A 25777-nucleotide genomic window follows, 5' to 3' on the forward strand; every position below is an offset into this window, starting at 1 on the left:
TGTGATTTTCGTCTTTCATTTTGTTTAGATGGTGTATTATATTTATTGATTTGCGAATATTAAACCATCCGTGCATCCCTGGGATGAATCCCACTTGATCGTGGTGTATGATCTTTTTAATGTGTGGCTGGATCCTGTTTGCCAATATTTTGTTGAGGATTTTAGCATCTATGTTCATCAGCGATATTGGCCTGTAGTTTTCTTTCTTTGTTGTGTCTTGACCTGGTTTTGGAGTTAGGGTAATAACTGGCTTCATAGAAAGAGTTTGCTGGTCTTCCCTCTTCTTGGGTTTTTTGGAATAGTTTGAGGAGGGTAGTCGTTGGTTCTTCCCTAAATGTTTTGTAAAATTCACCTGTGAAGCCATCCAGTCCAGGGCTTTTGTGTGCCGGGTGTTTTTTGATTACTGTTTCAGTTTCACTCTTTGTTGTCAGTCTGTTCAGGCTTTCTGCTTCTTCTTGATTCAGTTTTGGAAGGTTATGTGTTTTTAGAAATGTGTGCATTTCATCTAGGTTGTCAAGTTTCTTGCCCTACAGTTGTATGTAGTAATTTCTTACAATCCTTTGTATTTCTGTGATATTGGTCATGATTTCTCCTCTTTCATTTATGATTTTGTTTATTTGGGTCCTCTCTCTTTTTTTCTTGATGAACCTTTGCCGGCCCCTTCTTACCTGCAAGGTTTCTTTTGAGAATTCAGCTGATAGTCTAATAGGCACCCATTTGTAGGTAACTCTCTGCACTTTTCTTGCTGCTTTAAAGATCTCTCTTAATGTTGAACCTTTGGCATTTTAATTATGTTGTGTCTGGTGTGGTCCTTTTTGGGTCTAGCTTTAGTGACTGTTCTTCCTGGACTTGTATGTCTATTTCCTTTGCCAAATTTGGGGAGTTTTCCTTCATTATTTTCTCACATAAGCTTTCGATTTCTTGCTTTTCCTTTTCTAAGGTTCCTAAGTCTCTCCTCATGTTTTTCAATTCTTGGTTTCTCATTCTGTGCTAGTTCACAGTTTATTTCTTTTGTATGTTCCAAATCGTTGATTTGAACCCTGGTTTTCTTCCCTTGATCACTGGTTTCATGTGGATTTTCCTTCATTTCTCAGCCTTCTATTCTTCCCTGTTGTGCTTAATCTTTTCTGTCAAGTCTGTGAGCATCCTTATCACCAGAATTTTGAACTGTGCATCTGTTAGTTTGGGTGTGTCCTCATCTGTCAGGTTGGCTATCTCCTTGTCGCTCAGTTCTCCCACTGGAACCTTGATCTGCTCCCTCTTTTGTGCCATACTTCTCTCTTTTCTCAACTTGACAGCCTCCTATGTTTGCCTCTGTGTTGGGTAGGACTATTATAGTTATGTTGTAAGGGGCAGGGTCTTAGGTAATCATCAGAGCAGGGGCAACCTGTTCACCCACACTGTGGCACTGTCTGTGGGGGAGTGGTTTGAGAGGGAAAAATGCCACCTGCTGAGCACTCTCCCCTTTTCCACTAACCACACAGAGTCTGCTGAGGGACGGGCAGCTCCCTCCGCTGCCCCAACTCCCACTGGTTTTCTCAGTCGGAAGTAATGTGGCTTATTTTCTCTTCGCGGTGGAACCATTAGCTGCCTGGTCCAGGGCTGTGATAGTTCCTCAGGTTGTTTTCCTCTAATTTAAAAAAATGTGTGACTGTGCTTTCCACTGGCTGACCGCAGCCACCGTGTTTCCACTGCCACTGGTGCCACTGCTGTTAGTGTAGGTGTTGCTGCTACTGGTGCTGCTGTGGGCATTGCTGCCCCATTTCCTCCGTCAGCATTGCCACCAGTGTCTCTGCCTCATACTGTTGCCACCGCCATCGCCGGTGTGCCTCCACAGTTCCTCTCTGCCCTGGCTCTGCCCCTCCTACCTATCAGGATAAGTATTCCTTCTTTATTTCTTAGTTGGACTTCCCTTCTGTTTGATTTTCCAAAATTTGATTGATTTTTATAGTTTTTCAGGTAGTTGTATTCCTTCTTAGTTATGGAGGGAGATGCAGCATATTTACCTATGTCTCCATCTTCTCCAGAAGTCACTGGATTTTTTTTCTTAATTTCCCTTTATGTTTGTTCATTATTGGCTAATAAAAATTCAACTGACTTCTGAATATTAATTTTGTGTCCTTCTAGATTGCTGAATTCATTTATCAGTTTTAGTAGTTTTTTTGGTGGAATCTTAGGTGTCCTTTACATACTGTATTGTGTCATCTGCAAATAAAGACAGGTTTACTTCTTCCTTTCCAATTTGGCTGCCTTTTATTTCTTCTTCTTGTCTGATTGCTATGGTTAGAAATTCTAGCACTGTGTTGAGTAAGAAAAGTGAAAGCAGGCATACCTGTCTTATTCCCGATCTGAAAGGGAATGCACATTGAGTATGATGCTGGCAGTGGGTTTCTCATATATATATAGAGCCTTTTTTTTGTTTAGGTGTGTTCCCTCATATCCCACTTCACTGAGAGTTTTGATCATAGATGGTGCTGGATTTTATCAATTGCTTTTTCTGCATCTGTTGATATCATGTGGGTTTTTTTCCCTTCATTTTGTTTATATAGTGTGTTGGAGGAAATCAGGCCTCTGAGGAAGGACATGTTCCCATGCCTTTCTGCCCAGGTGTCCTGTGTCTCAGATAAGCAAGCTGGCCTTGCTGATGCCTGCAGCTGCAAGCTCTATCAGGCCACTGAGCCGTGGTATCCTGAGAACAAAGAGACCTTGCTGAGTACTCCATCTCCTTGCCTTATAGATAACGTCTTGTTTGAAACCAGAGCTAAGGACAAAGTTATAAATCCTTAGAAAGTTAAAGCCTCATCATATGTTATCCTGCTTAACTTTAGATAATGATTATGTTCTGTAAAATTTTTAAAATTCTTTACCTTGAACCTGTTCTCATTAATCTATTTTTAGTATCATGTTAAACTCAATAAAAGGATGGACTTCTGCTCTGCTCTTGGCTGACTTGCCTGAGTGTGCAGCAGCCCCCCATTTGTCCAAGAATTCTGTCTGCTGGAATTACCTCAGCGTCACTGATTATATACAACACTACATCTACAGTAGTGAATCACATTTATTGACTTGCAAATATTGTACCCACCTCACATTCCTGGAATAAATCTCACTTGATCATGGTGTATGATCTTTTTGATGCATTGGTGTATTTGGTTCACTGATATTTTGTTCAGGAATTAGTGTGTATGTTCATCAGGGATAGTGTCCTCTAATTTTTTTTCTTTGTAGTGTCTTCATGTGGTTTTGGCACTGGGATAATGTTGGCCTCGTAAAATGTATTTGGGAGCCTTCCCTTCATTGAATTTTATGAAATAGTTTGAGAAGGAGAGGTGTTCTTGGAATGTTTGGTAAATTCAACCTGTGAAGTCATCTGGTCAAGGGCTTCTGTTTGTTGGTTTTTTGGTTACTACCTCAATGTCACTAGGTATAATCTGTCTATTCAGATTCTGTGACTCTTCCAGATTTAGTTTTGGAAGATTGTATGTTTCTAGGAATTTATACATTTCATTTATGTTATCGAGATCTCATTGGCATTTTGTTTTTCATAATATATCTTTTGTATTTGGTGCCAGTTGTTATTTCTCCTCTTTCATTTCCAATTTTATTTATTTGGGTCCTTTCTCTTTTTTTTTTCTTGATGAGTCTGGTTACAATTTATTGTTTCAAAGAACAGCTCTTGGATTCACCGATCTTTTGTATTGTTTTTTAAGATTATATTTCATTAATTTCTGCTCTGATATTTATTACTTCCTTTTTTCTACTTTAGGCTTATTTTGTTTTTGTTTTTCAAGTTCCTTTAAGTGTGAAGTTAGATCGTTTATTTGAGCTTCTTCTTCTTCTTCCTCCTCCTCCTCCTCCTCCCCCCTCTTTTTTTTTTTTTTTTTTTTTGGTTTTCTTTGTTGTTATTTTTTAGAGGTAGGCCTGTAATGTTATGAATTTCCCTCGTAGGATTGCTTTTCCAGTGTCCCACAGATTTGGGATTGTTGTGTCCTCATTTTTAATTGTTTCAAGGTATCTTTTGATTTCTTCCTTGATATCTTTGTTGATATATTCATCGTTTAATAACATTTTATTTAGCTTTCATGTCTTTGTGTGTTTTTCAATGTTCCTGTGATTGATTTCTAGTTTCCTAGCATTGTGGTCAGAGAAGATGCTTCATATGATTTGTCTTCTTAAATTTATTGAGACTTTTTTTGTGTCTTAACGTGGTCTATCCTAGCAAACATTCCATGTGCTCTTGAAAAGTGTGTAGGCTCTGCTGCTTTAGAGTAAAATGCTCTGAAGATATTCATTATATCTATTTGATCTTGTGTGTCACTTAAGGCTGCTGTCTCCTTGTTGATTTTCTGCCAGGAAGATCTATCTATTGGAGGCAATGGGGTATTAAAATCCCCAACTATGACTGTATTTCTGTCAATCTCTCCCTTTATGGCCATCAAGATTGGCTTCACATATTTAGGTGCTCTGTTTTTCCTCCCTCCTCTACCTCCTCTTCTCCTCCTCTTCCTTCTCCTCCTTCTGCATCATCATCTTCTTCAAGTAAGTCCTTTGACTTCTGTTGCAGTACTGGTTTGCTGTTAACAAAATCCTCTGGCTTTTTCTTGCCTGAGAAGCTTCTTATATATGTTTTGATTTTAAATGGTAGCCTTGCTGAGTAAAGTAGCCTTGGTTGTAGCTCCTTGCTTTTCATCTCCTTGAATATTTCATGCCACTCCCTTCTGGCCTGAAACATTTCTGTTGGGTAATCAGGTGTCAGTCTAATTGGTGCTCCCTTGTATATAACTAACTGCTTTTCTCTTGCAGCTTTTAGGATTCTCTCATTGTCTTTAAGCCTTATCATTTTAATTATTATCTGTCTTGTTGTAGACCTCTTTGGGTCCAACTTGTTTGGGATGCTCTGAGCTTTCTGGACTTCTGTGTCTTTTTCCTTTAGCAGATTAAGTAAGTTTTTGGTCATTATTTCTTCAAATAGGTTATTGATCCTTTGCTTGCTCTCTTCTACTTCTGGTATTCCCATGATATGGATGTTGTTATGCTTCATGTTATCCAATATGTTCATAGACTCTCCTCATTTTTAAAAAAATTCTTTTTTCTTTTTGCTGCTCTTTCTCAGTGTTTTTTCCTACCTTGTCTTGCAAATCACTGTTTTGATCCTGTGCTTCATCTAACCTACTATTTATTCCTTCCAGTGTATTATTTATTTCACATATTGCATTCTTTATTTCTGACTGGTCCTTATTTGTGATTTCTATGACCTCTTCAATGTTGTTGAGTATCCTTATAATCATTATTCTAAACTTTCTACCTGTTAAATCATTTGCCTCCATTTCATCTAGCTCTTCTGGAGAATTCTCTCATTCTTTCATTTGAGGTCTGTTTCTTTGTCTTCCAAATCTGGCTGCTGCTTTGTTTTTTTGCTGCTTTAATGTTAAACTAATTGGCTACTAAACTAATCGGTTGTTAAACTAATCAATCTGTAATCAGCAGTCTGGCTTAAGCACCACATGGTGGGCCAGAGTAATTCTTGTAGGTGGGGTTCTTGCTTCCCCTCAGGCTGATGCCACTTGGAGAGCAGTTTTCTTCTTTAGAAATATGGCTCCAAGTATGGTGAATGACCCAGCATAGGGATCCTGGTGGCTGTTCTTACAGTTCTCTTTCCCGAGCCACCAACCCTACACTCTCCTCAAGCATCTTTAGTCCACTCTGCCTTCCCTCTGCCAGAACCCAGGGCAAGTGGCCACAAAACAAAATTTTTGCATTAACCCTTTAAGAGGCTCTCCGTGTCTCCAGCCATCTCTGCCTGGCAGACAGAAACCGTGCTGCTTTTCACATGTGGATGTTACCTGGGTTCCATTCTTGCTCTTGTGCTATAGGCTGGGGAGTCAGCTTGGGGTTTAGACCCGATACTTCTCAGTGGGAAACCCCTGCCACTGGAATATTCCTCTGGAATTTCAGCTGCTGTCTGTGGGAGTACAGCCAGCCTTCTCATGCCTTCTCTGCATTTACTACCAGTCTCATTGTGGTGTTGTGTCTTCTGTCTGTCCTTGGTTATAAGGCTTCTCTTCAGCTGGTATTCAGTTGGTTATTCAGGATGATTTCTCTACAATTTAGCTGTGATTCCAGATTGGTCCTTGGAGGAGGTTAGTGTAGCTTCCACTTACTCTTTTGCCATCTTGGATCTCACAGATTAACACTTATATTATTAGACTTTGATGATGATTCAAGCATATTACAGTCCATAATGTAGGTGGACCTCATACAATCAGTTGAAGGCCTTAAGATCAAAAGAACAACAACAACAACAACTGATACCCTTGAGGAAGAGGAGGTTCTGCTTCAGAACCACCTCTGGGATGCCTCTGCAGCATCAACTCTGTGTGTCTCTTGCCTCCAGTACTTAATGTAAATCTATCTTTCTGTATACCTACACATGCTGTTGGTCTTCTCTTCCACAGAACCCTAATACAGGGACCATGGAATAATTTTGTGTACCCAGGAATATGGTGACAGTGCTACTGGGACTGAAAGGCCATGGGCAATATAGACGACCCTCACATGAAAGTGTCCTTATTACAGTTCATGACAGTCCAGCATTACTTGCATTAACTTTGTCAAAGCATTATGCTACTCATAGTCCCACCACAACACAAACACATTTTACAGGATCAGCAAGAAAGTAATTTGAGTGCATTTGTGCTTCCTGGCATTTTTTAACTAGAACATAATACAAAATTAAAACAATAGACATGTCTTTTGAGACACTTGAAGCGGGCTTACTTAGTGTAGACTCCTTCTCTGGTGCTGCATTGCCAGCAAATTCCATTGCATCTGTGCCCATGTTGAAGTTTATAAAATGGGAGAATCCTGCTGAGATTTTTGACAAAGTCCCAGGATATAAATAAAACATTCCTTAGGGCATCCTAATATAGGTATTTGTGAGTTACATAATCGTCAGGCACTACTGTTTGCCCTGAACCTGAAGAGGAGAAAGACACCAACTGTGTGTGTCAGCCTCCAGTCTTGGTCTCTCTTCTCCGTTTCTCTCTCTCCTCTTACCTGCCCTTTAAAGATATGGAAAATGTATTTTCAGGGAGAAATCAAGATTGGAGGTTTTCAGTGATTGACAGTCACCCTACTCTGTTGTCGCTGGATAATCTGGCCCATTTCCATTCTTTGTAAAGCAGGAATTCATGCTGCCCTACTGTCCTCCTTCCCAGCTTCCTCTGTTCACAGCATCTATCCACACCAACAGCCTGGTTCAAATGGACCATCCCAGATTCATGTCTGGTGATCACTATGCTCTGGTTCAGAGAACTACTTCTCCATTTGAATAGGTTATAACTCCCATTCTGTGAGCCTCTGTTTGGGGCCTTCCCTGCTCCCTCCAGATACCTGAGCATCCTTCCCTTACACATTTCAAATGTCCTGCTTTGTGCACTCAGCAGAGCATACACAGTTCTCAGTGAACATGTGTGACTCGCACAGAAGTACACATGGGTCAACTGGGTATAATTTATGAGAGAAGGGCGTGGGATCAATACTCAGCCTATTTCCTCCATAATGAAAAAAAATTATATAAACTACTAACATTGCACAAAAATAAATTTAGAAAGGTGCCATACCTACTTATTTTTTACTTCATTTGGATCTAGAAAAAACAACCTTTGTCATTCAACAGAAATAAAAATGGCAATGGGTTCTTAATGAAAGAAACTGCATCTTTAAGGAGATATCAGGAAAGTATGAATTTATGTACAATGCTCACAATATATGAAGATCTGACCTTTTCTCTCAGTCAGGTGTTGCTGATTTTATGGAGTTCTAAAAATATATGTAAAAGCAAGTGAAAAAACTCAGAGGCTGAAAGCTGATAAATTCCCAAAGCAGAGATTATTACATAAAGGTCATTAGTGTAAAATTTAAAGATTTTTTTAAATTTAAAAAAGAACAGAGACTTCTGGCCAAGATGGAAGCCTAGACAGACATGCTGCATCTCCCTCCATAACTAAGAAGGAATACAACTACCTCAGAATTAGAGACAACCATAAGTTCCAGAAAATAGAGCTGCAACAAAGATATGAAGATGAAATACTCAACCAAACAGGTAAGAGGGGTGGAGCCAGGGCATAGAGGATGCAGTGTGGTGGCGACTGCAGCAGTGGCAGTAGTAGGCTGGCGGAGAGCACAGTCACACATTTTAAAAGTAGGAAGGGACACATGGCGAGCTCTCCCAGCACCAAACCAGACCACAAGCTCACAGTCCCAGCGCCGGGGGAAATAAAACCTCATTGCTTCTGACTGTGCAAACCAGAGGGGGTTGGCGCAGAGAAAGAAACTGGCTATCTCTCTGTAGAATCTGCTTGTTTAAAGGACCCCCACAGTCCTAGAACATCCACAGACCCACCCACTCTGGGAATGACAGGCAGGGCAACAGCTAGAAGGGCGCCAGTCCAATACAGAAGTGGTATAAGTGCCTGGAAAAGGGGTGAGTGCTGAGCAAGCAGCATTGTTCCCTCTCTGACCCCTCCCTCCCATACAGTGCCACAACATGGTGAAATGGGTCGCCCTGTACTAATGAATCCCTAAGGCTCCGCCCCTTACAATGTAACAGGAGCGAGAGCTCTACCTAAGACACAGAGGCAAACAAACACAGGAGCCTGTCAAGATGAGGAGACAGAGAAGTATGGCCCAAAAGAAGGAATGGATCAAGGTTCCAGTGGGAAAACTAAGTGATGAGGAGATATCCAACCTAACAGACGCAGAATTCAAAACACTGGTGATAAAGATGCTCACAGGCTTGACAGATATGCTTGAGTACAGCAGACGCATAGAGAAGTGAAGGCTATGCTAAGTGAAACGAAGGAAAACACAAGAAATGGTGAAGGGAAGGCAACTCGGGTTCAAATCAATGATTGGTACATAAGGAAGAAAAAATCAGTCAATCAGTACAGAATGAGGAAACAAGAATTTAAAAAATGAGGAGAGGATGGTTTTAAGATGGCCGCGGAGTAGGAGCAGTGTTCTCAGCTCGCTCCTGTTAAGGAGACAATCCAGGAGGAACAAACTCGGGGAGGAATGACTGAGTGAGTGGGAATATCTGATAACATGAACGGGGAGGAGATCGTGGGAGCAGCGTGGAGGGGGGTGGAGGGGTTTATCACAAACTGCAGGCTGAGTCATTCTGAGACTCCGTGCGTTTGCAGTATCAAGCCGGAGAGCTCACTAGCCGGGAGTGAATTCTTGTAGGGAGTTAGGGAGAGGATTTGGCCGAAAAAGACAGAGGAGGGAGAGAACAGTGAACAACCAGGACTGGGAGAAACTGTGATCTGAGTCTAGAGAGAAACATCCTCAGCTGCAACCTCCGACCGAAAGCTCGGCATCCCGGGCGCGCCCAGCACTTGCGCTAGGGCCCTACAGAACAAAGGAGCAGTTTTGGGGCAAAGAGACGGGCCGCACTGAAAAGCTGCTGCGGAACTCCGGACCCGGGGAGAACTGTGTTCTTGAAATCAGTGTTTGCTCTTTAGTCGCGCTAGAATCCCACAGAACAAAAGGCAGGTTTGGGGCTAAGAGAGAAATAGGACGTGCAGGGTGTGTAAGTAGGGAAGAGAGCGGAGGCGGAGGTTCTGGAGGGGAGACGGTTTTAGGGCAAGGAGAAGGGCCCGCAGGGAAGGGCTGCTGCGGAGCTCCAGACCGGCAGAGAGCTCTGGGGAAGGAGAGTGCTGCGCTGACCGACCACACTAGAGTCCCACAGAACAAAGGGACGGTGCTGTGGCGGGAAGAAAGATAGAGCGCGCAGGCCGATAGGGAAGCCAGCGGAAGCGGTAGCTCGGAATAGAGAAAGTTTTGGGGCAAGGAGAAGAGCACAGGCAGGAAAGCTACTGCAAAGCTCCAGACTAGGGGAGAGGCCCTGGGCAGGAAAGGGCCACTGGGCCCGGCACTTTGACCGACTGTGCCAGAGTCCTGCAGAACAAAAGGACGATCTTGAGACAGGGAGAGAGGTAGGGTGCGCAGGCATATAGACAGGGAAGAGAGCAGAAGCTGTAGCCTGGGAATAGAGACAGGACTGGAGGCAGGGCGGGGATTGCTGGCGGGCACAGGCTGGACCAACAGAGGGAAGGAGTAGCTGGACAAGCCTGAGGAGGGCTGAGGCTGCCTCAGGAGGGGACTACTAAAGGCAGCTCACAGCAGAGCGGTGGTAGGCCCACGAAAAAAAGACTAGCAACCCCAGAATCAAGCAGAACCTTCCCACAGTCAGCCAACCAACCAGAAAAGATTTGAAACTCATAGAATTTTAAATAGGAGCAGACTCAGGAAGGAAGCAAGGAAAAACCAAAAAACAAACCAAAAATACCCAGAGACTGTGCATAAAAGTTGAATTGAGTTAAAATCCTCATTCTTTTATCTCTCACTCTCTCTCTAACTACCCCTACCGTCAGTCCCTTCTCATTCTCACTCCTTTTCTCCCCTCCCCTTCCCTCCCTTCTCTCCCCTTAGCATTCTCCCCTGCATCCTATTCTCAGTTAATTTTATAATTTTAAGTTCTCTCCCTTTCTCACCCTCTCCTTTCTCTGTGCTACGCACCTTCAACTTTATTAAATTTCTTTCTTTATTTTGTCCCCCTTCAGTCTACATTCATTTTTCTTTCATCTCTTGTCCTTATTTTCCTTCTCTCCCTATACATAATCTCTCTCTCTCCCTATTACACTTTATATTCTAATCTCTTAATATTCAAATTATAATTCTAATCTATCCCCCTCTCCCTTTACTCTCCCATTCTTACCCCTTCTCTTTTTCTACCCCACCCCCCCACTTCTTTCCCTACCTCTTGTATTTCTCTCCTTCATCCTATTTTTTGCCAACTCTTCAATTTCAATCCTCCCCTCCCTAATATCTCCTCTTCCTCCTGATTTCCTTCCCTCCTCTGAGCTCTTTTCCTCCAAAATCCTCTTGCTTTCCTATCTCCTATTCCTCTCTCTCTATACTCACCTTTTCTCTCTATCTTGCAACTTTATATCATGTTTTAATCTCCTAATCTTTTTTATAACATATAATTTAAAAAAAGAATTTTAATCCAGTCCCCTCTCTTCTACTTCCCCTTCTTCTTTTGTTCTCTCTCCTACCCTTCTCTTCTCTACTTTCTCTCTCTCTTTCCTCTCTCCCTTCCTGTCTTGCTATTTTCTACTCTGTATTTTTATCCTTAAAAAATTCTCTCTCAATCTATTTCCTACCTTCAAACCTCCCCAGCCCTCTCCTTCAATTTCTGGCTGTCTGTCTACCTGGATGTCTGTTGTGTCTACCCTACCTCCCACGCTAATCATATAGTATATACCGATTATATAATCCTAATACTATACACTTCCACTTTCTCTCACCACACTGTAACTCTCCCCTCCTTTTCAAACAGACAGTGTAAGTGTTAATTGCTCTCTTACATAACCTTGATCCCAATTGCTAATATTAATACTCTATCAACTTCCAGCTCAAAAATTACCCTTCCTTCATTTAAAACAACTCCTCTCTGTTTCTCCTACGAAATAAGAGTCCCAGTATCTCCACAAGTATATTAACACGGGCTCATTGGCAGCCTATAGTGGGATTGTAATTGAGGGAGACATTGGAGGGTGTGGGTTTCTTGCCTGGGTTGTATAATTATGTTTTAGCAGCACCTTCACAAAAGAACTCAAGACAAGGTGGGCAGAGTGACTCTCAATTAACTAACCAGAGAAAAAGATCCACCAAAAAGTAGCTGAAATACAACCAGACAGATTAAAGAAATATCATCAAGGACAACACAGACGGAAATCCAGGAGGGCGGAGGAGTAAGTGGAAGCTACACTAACCCCCTCTCAGGACCAGCCAGTGCTGACTCAGCCCCTGTACAGCAGACAGACCATCCCCCTCCAAGTGGTGTCATACTAAGGGGAAATAAAAGCCCTGCCTACAGGAATTAAGTTGCCACACCCACGGTCATTAAGCCTGACGGCTGATCACAGATTGAGTATAGTAACAACTAAAGAAGAGAGACAAAGGCAGTAGATCCCTGGAAGTCTCCAACAGGCTGCCTAGGGCCAGTCTGGTACATGATCTGACGCTACCAGAGGCAGATCCAGGAAGAACTGATCATTCTAAGAAGCACCAACAAACAAAAGGAATCACAAAAATGGGGAGACAGAGAAACAACCCCCCATCAAAAGGAAAGGTAGAATCCCCAGAAAGAGTGCTAAATGAAATAGAGGGGAGCAAAATATCAGATACAGAATTTAAAACATGGATTATGGAGAAGCTAAATGAGCTCAGCGGAAACTACAAAGAACTCCAGAAAAACTACAGTGAACTCCAGAAGAACTATAAGGAACTTACTGAGAATTATACCAGCATCAAAAAGGACATGGAAGCTATCAATAAGAGCCAGGAGGAAATGAAGAATACAATCTCTAAATTGAAGAACACAGTAGAAGGAATTAAAAGCAGGCTAGAGGAAGCAGAAGATTGGACCAGCGAGCTGGAGGACAACGTACACAAAAACTCCCAGACAATGCAACAAAATGAAAAAAGACTGAACAAGACTGAAGAGGTTCTAAGACAGCTGCAGGACAACATGAAACGTAACAATATCCGTATCATTGGAATTCCAGAAGGAGAAGAAGAAGAGCAAGGGATAGAAAACCTCTTTGAAAAACTAATGACAGAAAACTTCCCTCACATGAGGAGAGAAAGAGTCACGCAAATCCAGGAGGCACAGAGGGTCCCAATGAAGATGAACCCCAACAGGCCCACCTCAAGACACATCATAATTAAAATGGCAACATCCAAAGACAAAGAGAGAATCCTAAAAGCAGCAAGAGGGAAACAACTAATAACATACAAGGGAGCTCCAATAAGGCTATCCTCAGATTTCTCAGCAGAAACACTACAAGCAAGAAGGGAATGGCAAAAAATATTCCAAGCAATGAAAAACAAAGGCCTACAACCAAGAATACTCTACCCAGCAAGGCTCTCTTTCAAAATGGAAGGCGAAATAAGGAGTTTCTCAGACAAAGGAAGACTAAAGGAATACATCTCCACCAAACCAGCAATGCAAGAGATGCTAAAGGGTCTGCTCTAAAAAGATAAAGAAACAGAGAGAAACAGAGAAGAACACGAGTACAAAAGGGGAAAATGACAATGAATAAGTTCTTATCAGTAATAACCTTAAACGTAAATGGATTAAACGCTCCAATTAAAAGACATAGGGTAGCTGAATGGATTAGAAAGAATGACCCACATATATGCTGTCTACAAGAGACCCACCTTAGAACAAAAGATCTACACAGACTGAAAGTAAAGGGATGGAAAAATGTATTCCAAGCAAATGGGCATGAAAAAAAAGCCGGGGTAGCAATACTTATATCAGACAAAACAGATTTCACAGCAAAGTCCATAAAAAGAGACAAAGAAGGGCATTTCATAATACTTAAGGGAAAAATCCATCAAGAAGATATAACCCTTATAAATATATATGCACCCAACTTAGGAGCACCCAAATATGTAAGGAAAATTTTGAAAGACTCCAAGAAAGATAGAGGCAGCAACACACTCATCGTAGGGGACTTTAACACCCCATTGTCAACAATGGACAGATCTTCAAAGCAAAGAAACACCAAAGATATTGAGGCACTGAACAACACTTTAGATCAAATGGACTTAGTCGATATATATAGAAGTTTACACCCCAAGAAGCAAAATATACATATTTCTCAAGTGCACATGGAACATTTTCAAAGATAGACCACATGGTAGGACACAAAACAAGCCTCAATAAATTCAAGAAAATTGAAATTATATCAAGCATCTTCTCAGATCACAATGGCTTAAAATTGGAAATCAACCTCAAGGAAAAAACTCAAAAACATTCAAACTCATGGAGAATGAATAACATGCTATTAAATAATGAATGGGTTAACAATGACATCAAGGAAGAAATCAAAAAGTTCCTGGAAACCAATGATAATGAACACACAACAACCCAAAACCTATGGGATACAGCGAAAGCAGTCTTAAGAGGAAAGTTCATAGCAATACAAGCCTACCTAAAAAAGCTAGAAGAATCTCTAATAAAAAATTTAACCCTACAGCTACAAGAACTAGAGGAAGAACAACAAGCAAAACCCAGATCAAGTAGAAGGAAGGAAATCATCAAGATCAGAGCAGAATTAAATGACATAGAGTCTAAAGTAACAATTCAAAAGATCAACAAGAGTAGGAGCTGGTTCTTTGAAAAGATAAACAAAATTGACAAGCCTTTAGCCAGGCTCATCAAGAAAAAAATAGAGAGAACCCAAATAAATAAAATCAGAAATGAAAGAGGAGAAATCACAACTGATACCACAGAAATACAAAGAATTATAAGAAATTATTACGAACAACTGTATGGCAAGAAATTTGACAACCTAGAGGAAATGGACAGATTCCTGGAAAACTATAGTCTGCCCGAACTGAATCAAGAAGAAGCAGAAAGTCTGAATAGACCAATAACAGCTAGCGAAATTGAAGCAGTAATCAAAAAACTCCCAGCACACAAAAGCCCAGGACCAGATGGCTTCACAAGTGAATTCTACAAAACATTTAGGAAAGAACTAACTCCTATCCTCCTCAGACTATTCCAAAAGATACAAGAAGAGGGAAGACTCGCAAACTCGTTCTATGAAGCCAGTATAACGCTAATTCCAAAACCAGGTCAAGACACAACAAAGAAAGAAAACTACAGACCAATATCGCTGATGAACATAGATGCTAAAATCCTCAACAAAATATTGGCAAACCGGATCCAGCAACACATTAGAAAGATCATACACCACTATCAAGTAGGATTCATCCCAGGGATGCAAGGATGGTTTAATATTCGCAAATCAATAAACGTGATACACCACATAAACAAAATGAAAGACAAAAACCACATGATCATATCAATAGATGCGGAAAAAGCATTTGATAAAGTACAACACCCATTTATGATAAAACCTCTCAGCAAAATGGGAATAGAGGGAGCATACCTCAACATAATAAAGGCCATATATGAGAAACCTGAAGCCAACATCATACTCAATGGGCAAAAACTGAGAGCATTCCCCCTGAGATCAGGAACAAAACAAGGATGTCCGCTCTCTCCACTCCTATTCAACATAGTCCTGGAAGTTCTAGCCACAGCAATCAGACAAGAAAGAGAAATAAAAGGCATCCAAATTGGAAAAGAGGAAGTAAAACTGTCATTATTTGCAGATGACATGATAGTGTACATAGAAAATCCTTTAGACTCCACAAAAAAACTACTCAATCTAATAAGTGAATTCGGCAAAATAGCAGGATACAAAGTCAATATTAAGAAATCGAAGGCATTTTTATACACCAACAATAAAAACTCAGAGATAGAAACTGAAAGAAAAATCCCATTTACCATAGCAACAAGAAAAATAAAATACCTAGGAATAAACTTAACCAAAGAGGTAAAAGACCTGTACACAGAAAACTACATAACACTGAAGAAAGAAATTAAAGAAGATACAAATAAATGGAAGCGTATACCATGCTCATGGATGGGAAGAATCAACATCATTAAAATGTCCATACTACCCAAAGCAATTTATAGATTCAATGCAATCCCTATTAAAATACCAGCAACATATCTCACAGACCTAGAACAAATACTTCAAAAATTTATATGGAACCAAAAAAGAGCCCGAATAGCCACACCAATTTTGAGGCAGAACACAGTAGGAGGAATCACAATACCCGATATCAAACTATACTACAAGGCCACGGTAATCAAAACAGTCTGGTACTGGCATAAAAACAGACATATAGATCAATGGAACAGAATAGAGAGCCCAGAAATAAGCCCAGGTTCATATGGTCAATTAATATTTGACAAAGGGGGAAAGAACATCAAATGGAGTGAAAAGAGCCTCTTCAACAAATGGTGTTGGGAGAACTGGACAGGGACATGCAAAAAAATGAAAACTAGACCACCAGCTCACACCATACACCAGAATAAACTCAAAATGGATCAAAGACTTAAATGTAAGCCGTGACACCATAAAAGTCCTAGAGGAAAAAATAGGCAGGAAAATTTCAGATATCCCACGTAGCAACATTTTCACTGATATATCTCCTAAGGCAAGAGAAATAAAGGAAAGAATAAACAAATGGGACTACATCAAACTAAAAAGTTTCTGCTCAGCTAAAGAAAACATCAGCAAGATGCAAAGGAAACCAACCATATGGGAAAATATATTCGCCAATGACATCTCAGACAAGGGATTGATCTCCAAAATATATAAAGAACTCATACGACTCAACACCAAGAAGACAGACAACCCAATTAAAAAATGGGCAAAGGACCTGAACAAACACTTCTCCAAAGAAGACATACAGAGGGCCCACAGACATATGAAAGTATGCACAACATCACTAGCCATCAGAGAGATGCAAATTAAAACCACAATGAGATACCACCTCACACCAGTCAAAATGGCAATCATCAACAAATCAACAAACAACTTGTGCTGGAGAGGATGCGGAGAAATGGGAACCCTGGTGCATTGCTGGTGGGAATGCAGATTGGTGCAGCCACTGTGGAAAACAGTTTGGAATTTCCTTAAAAAACTAAAAATGGAACTGCCTTTTGAACCAGCAATTCCATTGCTAGGATTATATCCAAAAAATCCCGAAACACCAATTCAAAAGAACCTATGCACTCCAATGTTCATAGCAGCACTATTTACAATAGCCAAGTGCTGGAAACAACCTAAATGCCCATCTGTAGATGAGTGGATCAAAAAACTGTGGTACATTTACACAATGGAGTTCTATGTAGCAGAAAGAAAGAAGGAACTTCTACCATTTGCAACAACATGGATGGAACTAGAGAAAATTATGCTTAGTGAAATAAGCCAGGCAACAAAAGAAAAATACCTTATGCTGTCACCTATTACAGGAAACTAATGAACAACACAAACAAATGAGCAAAATTGAACCAGAGGTATGTAAACAAGAAGTAGACTAACAGTAACAAGGGGGGCGGGGGGGAGGAAAAGAAAGGTGTAAGGGGATGGGTCAAGTTAAAAAATATATATATATATATGAATGACCCACAGACAGGTGCAACTGAGTGGGGACTAAATGTGGGGGAAGGGAGGGACAGGGTGCAGGGAAACAAGAGGGCTAAAAAAGTGAGACAACTGTAATGGAAAAACAAACCAAAATTTCTTAGTGGGGGAAAAATGAAAATATGAAGAATGGAAATGCCAGTTCAGTGAATATTAGGACAAAGATTTTCCTTCACGTTGTATATTTTTCTCCCTATTTGATCCCTCCAGAGTTTGGCATTCTAAACAAGTAAGTAATGACATAAGTTCCTTTGCATAGAACTAATAAGACCAGTTGTCAACAGAGGTTCTTTTTTTTTTTGACCAAGTCTTTGACTGGAATGTCAAGCCTAAAGGAAACATACTTGGGCTCAGATTGTTACCAGAAAGCCCTGAGGAACTGGGAATGACTTTCAAAGGTAATAAAAGCCCGTGAGATAAAAAGGCCTGGTACCATGGTTGGTTGTGCGGACCACAGCAATCTTTCCAGGGAAGGAACGAAGGTTGTTTTCCTGAAAGATGGCTAGAAGGGACCTTAAGGCACAAGGAAAGACCAGAAAGACTTGGAAAAAACAGGTGTGTACAGGCAAGGATGAATACCAGATATGTGGCACAGCTTCTGTGCCCTGAAGAACAGACTGAAGGTCACCCCAAATATTCCTTGGGTAAGTTCCAGCAAAGCAGAACTAAAGATCATAAGTGATCATTTGCTGCTCTTGTTATGTTTATGCAAACGAACAGGATAAATTAAAAATGGACTTAATGTAGTCCCTTTAAAGACAAGGAGGGTAACCTTAGGGAGAAAAATTATTATTCAAGGAAAATCACAATGATCAGTAGTAGAGTATAAAACAGGGCAACTAACCGTCTTAAAAGTTTCTTCTCCAGATTTAGAGACTTGTTTGCGGGTTATGTTACATAAATTAACACGTGTTTTTTGTTTTCAAAGGACATAAGCCTATGATCGCATTACCTGAGTGATTATCTGTATGCATAAGCCTCACTTAATCCTATCTGCAGCGCTGCCTCCTGAGACTCAACGGTTTGGCTGAACTAAATGGCTGGGTTGGGGAAGAACGGGGTGGTCTGTGGACTTCACTTTAAAACGGGTTTCTCTTTTCTATCCTAATGGCTTGGACAGAAAAGGCCCAGAGGTCTGAGAGGGGGAAAAACCTAAACTATTTACCTCAGCCCAAACTAAGGATAATGGGCAAAAGGGTTTTGGACAGGCGAGATGTGCCTAGCACACCTTCTTACAAAGAAGCCATTTTTTTTTTCTTTTTCTTTCCCTAATATGGAACATTGAAAAATTAATCCCTGCCTTCTGTCATCTAGTAGTTATGGATTGAATGATGTCTTTTAACCCTTTTCGCCAAATCTGTTGCCCCCAGAACACAACAAGGACACCAGCCTGTTAAACCAAGCACGCCGTTGACCGGAGACAGCCAACTGACCTGGAGTCTGCACGATCCTTCCCCATGTGGGAAGGCCACCCTCCCCTCCACACCCCCACTCTTATTAGGGTTTTCTGGACCCAAGGGTAGGTAGGACGACGACCATGTCCAGCTTGAAGCAGCTAGAGGAGCTTGAGACCTTCGCCCATTGTCCTTTACAAGATTACAAAGGGTCCTAATATTTGAGAGGGGGGGGATAGTTAAGTTTTATGAACCAGGGGTATGGACTTGGGGGGGAATGCTATGGGAGGGGGGTGCTGGGTGGAGGGGAACAAGGGGGAGAAAATTGGAACTGTTGTAACAATATAATCAATAAAAAACATTATAAAAAAAATGAGGAGAGGCTTAGGAACCTCTAGGACAACTTTAAACATCTCAACATCTGAATCATAGGGGTGCCAGAAAGAGATGAGGAAGAGCAAGAAATTGAAAACTTATGTGAAAAAATAATGAAGGAAAACTTCCCAAATTTGGTGAAGGGAATAGACATACAAGTCCTGGAATCATGGAGAGTCCCAAACAAGCTAGACCCAAAGAGGACCACACCAAGACACATCATAATTAAAATGCCAAAGGTCCAAGATAAAGAGACAATCTTAAAAGCAGCAAGAGAAAAGCAGAGTTACCTACAAAGGGATGCCTATAAGGCTATCAGCTGATTTCTCAAAAGAAGCTTTGCAGGCAAGAAGGGACTGGCAAGGAGTATTCAAAGTGATGAAAGCAAGGACCTACAACCAAGATTACTCTATCCAGCAAAGCTATCATTTAGAATGAAAGGGCAGATGAAGTGCTTCCCAGACAAGGTCAAGCTAAAAGAATTCATTATCACCAAGCCATTATTATATGAAATGTTAAAGGGACTTATTTTAAAAAAGATCAAAACTATGAACACTAAAATGACAACAAACAAATGAATCTAAAAAATAAAAACAAAATTCAATTAAGCAAACCAGAATAGGAACAGAATCATAGGTATGGGGATCGTTTGGAAAGTTATAAGCTGAGAGGGGGAGGGGGAGAAATGGGGAAGTGGTGCAGGAATTAAGAAGCATAATCAGTTGGTACAAAATAGGGGGAAGTTAAGAATAGTATAGAAAAGGGTGAAGCCAAAGAACGTTTCACATGTGAAATTTAGGCATTGATTTTCCAACACCGGAGGGCTCACCTTACACTATTTTTTTGTGTCTGTGTATGAAATTGTTTGCTGTGTTAATTGGAAGGTTTCTGCCCTGATGCTTTGAAGTTTATTTTGAGATTCTTTTCTCAGTCATGTCTTATACCCAGACATGCACAAAGGTAAGATTTGTAATGAAATTATATGGTATCTAACTGATTTTCTAGGATTAGCTTAATTACCCAATTCCCTTTCATCTTCCCCTGCTTGACTGAGCTCTTTGTTGTTTTCCTGTATTTTATTAATGATTTTTTTGCCACTGTCTAAACTGAAGTATCTAGGGGACCCTGAGTAAATACCTTCCTCTCTGTGGGTCTTATCATTTTCATGTGTGATTCCCACAACAGCCTTGCTTTCTAACTCTTTCCTTTGAGGATCTAGTGTTAGGGATTGGGGATTGGGATTTGTAAAGAGGTTTGGGTACAGTGGGAAATTTGACAGAGAATAAATATATGGACAAAAAAGTTTTGGAATATTTCTGGGTACCAAATAACCTTAACTACTTATGTTTTCCTTTAGAGCTAAGGCCTTTCCTTGTTTATCAGATTTCTAATGAAGGATGCCATCTATTCAATACAAATAAAAGTGACTTCTTGTCTTCTATTGAAATGCACAGGAACTATCATTCATGGAACATGACTTCTATTTTGAATGTTCACAATGCCCCAGTTATATCACACAATTTGCTGCCTGATTCTAACTAGGGCAAAGTTTACAAGTCCAATGGCCTCAGAAGAAGAAACCTTCATAGGCTTACAAGGTCAAAGTGTAATATGAAGAAATACAAGGAGTAGTTGACGTTAATAACTGCCCTATGCAAATTATCTTAAAATATGTAAAAATTATTCTTTTAAAGGCATTTTCTTTGTATAGATGGCAACCTGGGTCCCTGGTTGGTAACTGGAAATTGAAGCTTTGGTTCTGAGTGAGAACTCTCCTGTCTAAATGAGCAGAGTCAGAGCCCATGAGATAATGCTAATCTTCATAGACAGTGAATATGGGTGGTATTATACTAATGCTGTGAAACGTACTGAAACTTGTTTTCTGTCCTAGAAAATAATCAGTTTTAAAATTTTTCTGTTAGTGATTAAGAACAGGTGGTTTCTAATCTTTCAGTTCAAGGTTCTATTTATAGCCATTAAATCCAACTTGTCTACTGGGTTCTCAAATGTTTTATATCTTTGCTGTTTTTGGTTGCTAGATCAATAAATAGTTATGTGTTGACATCTTGCACTTCGATGGTGTATTTGCTAATTTCTCTTGCTTGTATTCATTTGTTGCTTTATTAATTTCTTTGATTATTAGATATAAGTATTTTATTAGGTGTATACACATTCAGAATTGGGATATATTTAAATAGGGAATTAAAACTTTTACCATTATATGGTGACATTTTTTTTCCCTAAAATTATTTTTGTTTTAAAGCTTATTTTGACTAATATTGACAAATCTCTTTTGGTTGGTGAATATAGTCCATTCTTTTGTGACCGATTTTCTTTTTTTAGTTTTCTTATTTTGTTTTTTTCCCTTCTATGGATTAAGACATTATCCTCTTTATTTCTGCTCCCTAGTGGCTGTTTCACCAGTTTACTCCAGCTTCAGTACACATTTGTTTTTTAAGACTTTGGAGATCCTTTTTACTTGCAACCATTGAAAACTGTTGTAATTGTAATTCATCTAGAAATGTATCTTATAACAAGTAATCACAAACAACAAAAATTACAAGTAATTTATCTAGTTGAATTTGTATTCTGCTTTGCACTACAGCTGGAATTAGAAGTATAAAATATTAGCCCACTTCATCTTAATGGAAGGCATTCTGATGCAACTCCATATTAGTTTGCTTATTTGAGAAAAACAGTTATCAGACTCAGGCATGTAATGATGTTGGATTACACAATCATTTTTAGGCAATATTTATTATAATTGGTACCTCAATTTTCTATATAAGTTAGTTATTTATAATAAATGAAGTACCTACTTAAGTTATTTCACATTCTAAAGAGAATTATTTATAGATTTGGTTATAAACTTTCAGAGGATATTCTGTGTATATGTGAGTGTTTTCCTAATCATTGGGCCATCCAACTATAATTTTTTTTTAATCCTCACTGAAGATATATTTATCAATTTTAGAGAGAAAAAAAGGGGGAGAGAGGGAGAGAAACATCAATTGGTTGCCTCCCATATGTGCCCCAATTTAGGATTAAACCGGCAACCTAGGTATGTGCCCTGAATGGGAATCAAACCCGCAACATTTTTGTGTATAGCACAATGCTCCAACCAACTGAGCTACCTGGCCAAGGCCCAACTTCAAAATTTTAAGATGAGTTTTGGTTAAAAGGTCAAAAATGTTGCCATAATTCCTTACATGCATTCTACTCACTATAGGTAGTATGAATTTTGTGAGGTATCTTCACTCACTTTGTTGTATCCTATAATTTTTTTCCTTCTGAAGGCTGCTGTGAGTTGCCCTTCAAAGTCATGCTGGGACCTGCTCTTTTCCAGTAAGGACACTGCTTCATAATATCTCAATGTTATTTCACTGGAGTAGAAAGTGAGTGGGTTCTACTTTATGCCATGCCTCCATATCTACCAGAAGAAAATCTCACTATTAAATAACCCAGTTGCCATTACTGAGTCCTGATTCTGCTGCACTAAATTTTTCAAATGATCTCTTTTTATTCTTGGAATACTTGCGTGTTTAGTTGTCAGTTTAACTCATGATCCTTGTTACTCTCTAAAGGTTTAATTGAGTTAGTGGTTATAGCTGACTCATAAACCATAAAACCCTTCAGTGGTAAACTAATTAGCCCTGCATGTGCCCTCCAAATAATTAACGTAGTTCATTACTAAAAATCAGCACTGGAGTTATTCAAAGTTATCTTACCCCTCAGTTGTCTAAAGCAGAGGCTTTCAGACTTTATTGAGCATGACACAGAATAAGAAATACATTTTCTAGGTCATCTCAGGATGCACACACACATGCACACATGCACATGTGCACACACGCATGCACTCTCCTACTAAGTATGGCAGACTGATATTTCCTATTCTGCTGTCCTCTACTTGAAAACATCCTATTAAAGAGTTTTCACTGCCCACTGATGGGTTGTGACTTACAGTTTTAAAAAGATTGGCTTAAGAAAACTCTTACACTGAAACAGAAAGTTAAGAGGACTCAATAAAAGCTTCCTTCAAAATGAAAACTTACTTGTTTCCTTCACCATTATACACCCATTTGGTAGTTCCAATTCCTTCATAGTCTGGTGCCCAGTAATAAATGCAGGCATTCACATGCAGAGCAAACAGCAAGTATTCTGTTCAAATGATTCTGTTGAGAATAAGTGCAAAGCAAGGACTTGTGTTGTATTTGGAATACTGCCTATTTAACATTTCCTTCTCCCGAAAGTCTCCACTAAACCTCCTTGCTTCAAACTTGTGAACTGTTAACTCTCACTAGTACACTGTAAAATGATGGTGCCCCTGCATGTCTTCTGACTGTAGTGTCTTGACTGGGACTGACACAGCATAAAAAAAACTGTCCTCCTTTTTCACAGATGGTATGAATCAACTCCCTGAAAGGCATGCATCCAGGGTCAACTCTCCCCTTTGAATCTCATACAATATGTCATGCCGATTTAACTGGATATCTGGGGAAAGCTCATGGAGGTTTCCATGTAAGTGAGGTTCAGAACAGCAAATGAATGAAATTTGGCTGAGAATGCATTGTTGTGAGAGAGGCATAAAGTCAGTTTGTGACAGACCACATTTATTTGTACCTGTTCTGATTAAAGCAAGTAGTTCAGCCTGTTTTTTAGTCCTGTATTCTCCAAAATTTAGTATGATTTTTATACTTTTATCTCAGTTCAAAATATATTTAAATCTGCTTCAGAATATAACCTTACACTTTATATAGCCAAAAATCTGAGATGATCTCTTCTCTTTTGCAAGGAGATCATACTTTCTATCTGAAAAGTACCCTTGCTTTCTCTCCCAGCCCTGATGCCTACTGAACTCTACTTTATCAATAGATAAATGCCTTGTCCATTATTGACTCTGGGTGATAATTAAACTCAAAGAGTGGTGTGTACTATGTAGAAAACAAACAAAAGAAATCCAAAAGTATGTTAGTCTTAAAGGCTTCTATTAAATAAAATTATATGAAAAAGATTTTATTTGTTACTGAAAATAATTCCATTCATATGTCTTAAAAAAAAAAAGGCTAAGATCTGTTTAATGGTGTTTTCCTCTAGGCAGTACTTTATAACACGGTGCCAAACTTTTAGAGCTTCTTGCTTTATTTTACTTCTACCTTCTAGTTAGTCTCGTTCATGATGCTTAATGAAAATCAAGCTTAAACCAGAGGCAGATTAAGGTTGGTTGAGGCCCTGGGTGCAGAAGAAAATATTGGGTCTCTTAAAAAAAAAAGAGAGGGACAGGGAAAATAAAAATACATGTTAACCATATTTTATGCAGTGTAGTAATGAAACCAAACTTAGTGTCATTAGAAAAAAGTGTAAAGTTGGGGTTTTGTGGGGCCCTTCAGAAGTCCGGGCCCAGGGCATGTTCCCAGTGCACCTGCCATTAAATGTGCCTCTGTTAAAAGTACTTTCTTTCTTTTTCTTTTTAAAGCATATAGTAGAACTCTATTTTATAATAATTAATATCACACTCTCCCAAAACATAAGTAAAAGAGGAAAAGTATAATACATTGAAATCATAAATATGTGTTGAATTCTGAGGCTCAATACTACCATTACTTTTAAGCAAGTTGCATTAAGTATGTTTTATTTGAACTAAATTTAAAGTCCAGTAAATATTAGCATTGGTTAGTAATACATGACATTGTTCAAAGAGCCAGTAGGTTTATACACATCTAATCCAAATAGAGATGCTATTTCCCTCAAGGTTCTTTCCTGCTTATACCTACTTCTGCCTCAACTTACATTCCCTACAGGCACACTTCCCCCACTTCCCCTTTTAATACCTGAGGTGAAAGAATGCAAGAGTAAGACCTGGCCTCTGACATTTACTAACTGTGCAGCTTTGGAAAAGTCACTTAACATTTCTTTACCTTGGTTTCCTCTTCTGTAAAATAGGGACAGTAAAAGAATATGACTCTTAAAAGGGTGGCATGCAATACATTAACAATAGTTAATGTATTTAATTATTTAATTTCCTGAGAATCACAGGATATTACAGTTAGAAGGGACTATTAGAGGTTATTTAGTTCAAAGATTAGTTAGTTCAAAATTTTATCTAATGTATACATGATTATAGTGGAACATTTGAAATTAAAAAACATAATAGTAATGACTTTAACTAGATATATATGTATACAAATAGTTTGTTTTTCAAGAATTCTTAAGTAGGAAAAATCTCTCAAACATTCAGACTAAGATAATTACAATTTGTGGTAACTTATTTATTATGCTTTTAATTGAAATTTGAACAAAGGCATGTTTTAAAATTTAGTTTAAGTGATCACTGAAGAGAAGATTTATATTTCTACTATTTTCTCAACTGGAGATAGATAAATGACATTTTTCCTAGAGAAGTGTACATTAAAATGACTCACTTATATGTGAAATGACTGGACTATGGCACTATGGAAAGAACCAATGCTGACTTTCAAGATGTTCTGTCTTTAAAAAACTTCTGAATATAGATGGATTTTGGGTCCCTTAAGGACACAGAGATTGGGTGTGAAGAGGAGGCATTTTATAAGCTTTCATTATAATGATAGACAAATTCCCAAATCCATAAGCACCTGAGTATATCTGAAAGTTGGTCATCTCTGAGCAGGAGCTTCCTGATACTTTCATGTGAGAAAAGAGACTTGATGGCCTGCACACTAGGTACTTGAAGTGCTATGCCCACCCCAATCTAGACCAATGTTCCTGAGTTAAACCAGAAGTCTCTAGAGTTGTCTCAATGTATAATAATAATATTTTCCCTCTCAACTGGAAAAATAATAGGTATGGAAGGAAAGCCTTCTGAGCCAGTCTGACTGAAGGGAAGAA

At 39.4% G+C, this 25777-nt stretch overlaps 1 protein-coding gene across 3 annotated transcripts in view; it reads left to right on the forward strand.

Annotated features, from left to right (window-relative positions):
• The window catches only part of CPNE3 (copine 3), an 89799-nt gene extending 65913 nt beyond the window's left edge, over positions 1–23886 (forward strand). For all 3 annotated transcript variants that reach the window (XM_090283810.1, XM_090283809.1, XM_090283808.1), the window contains 2 exons: positions 22210–22308; positions 23312–23886. In XM_090283810.1, coding sequence (XP_090139936.1) covers positions 22210–22278 — 69 coding nt within the window. In that variant the 3' untranslated portion in view covers positions 22279–22308; positions 23312–23886. The remainder of the gene's footprint in view (positions 1–22209; positions 22309–23311) is intronic.
• The last annotated feature ends 1891 nt before the right edge of the window (positions 23887–25777 follow it).

The sequence above is a fragment of the Furipterus horrens genome, unplaced genomic scaffold, assembly GCF_987537825.1.
Source record: "Furipterus horrens unplaced genomic scaffold, mFurHor1.1.pri manual_scaffold_7, whole genome shotgun sequence".
NCBI lineage: Eukaryota > Metazoa > Chordata > Mammalia > Chiroptera > Furipteridae > Furipterus > Furipterus horrens.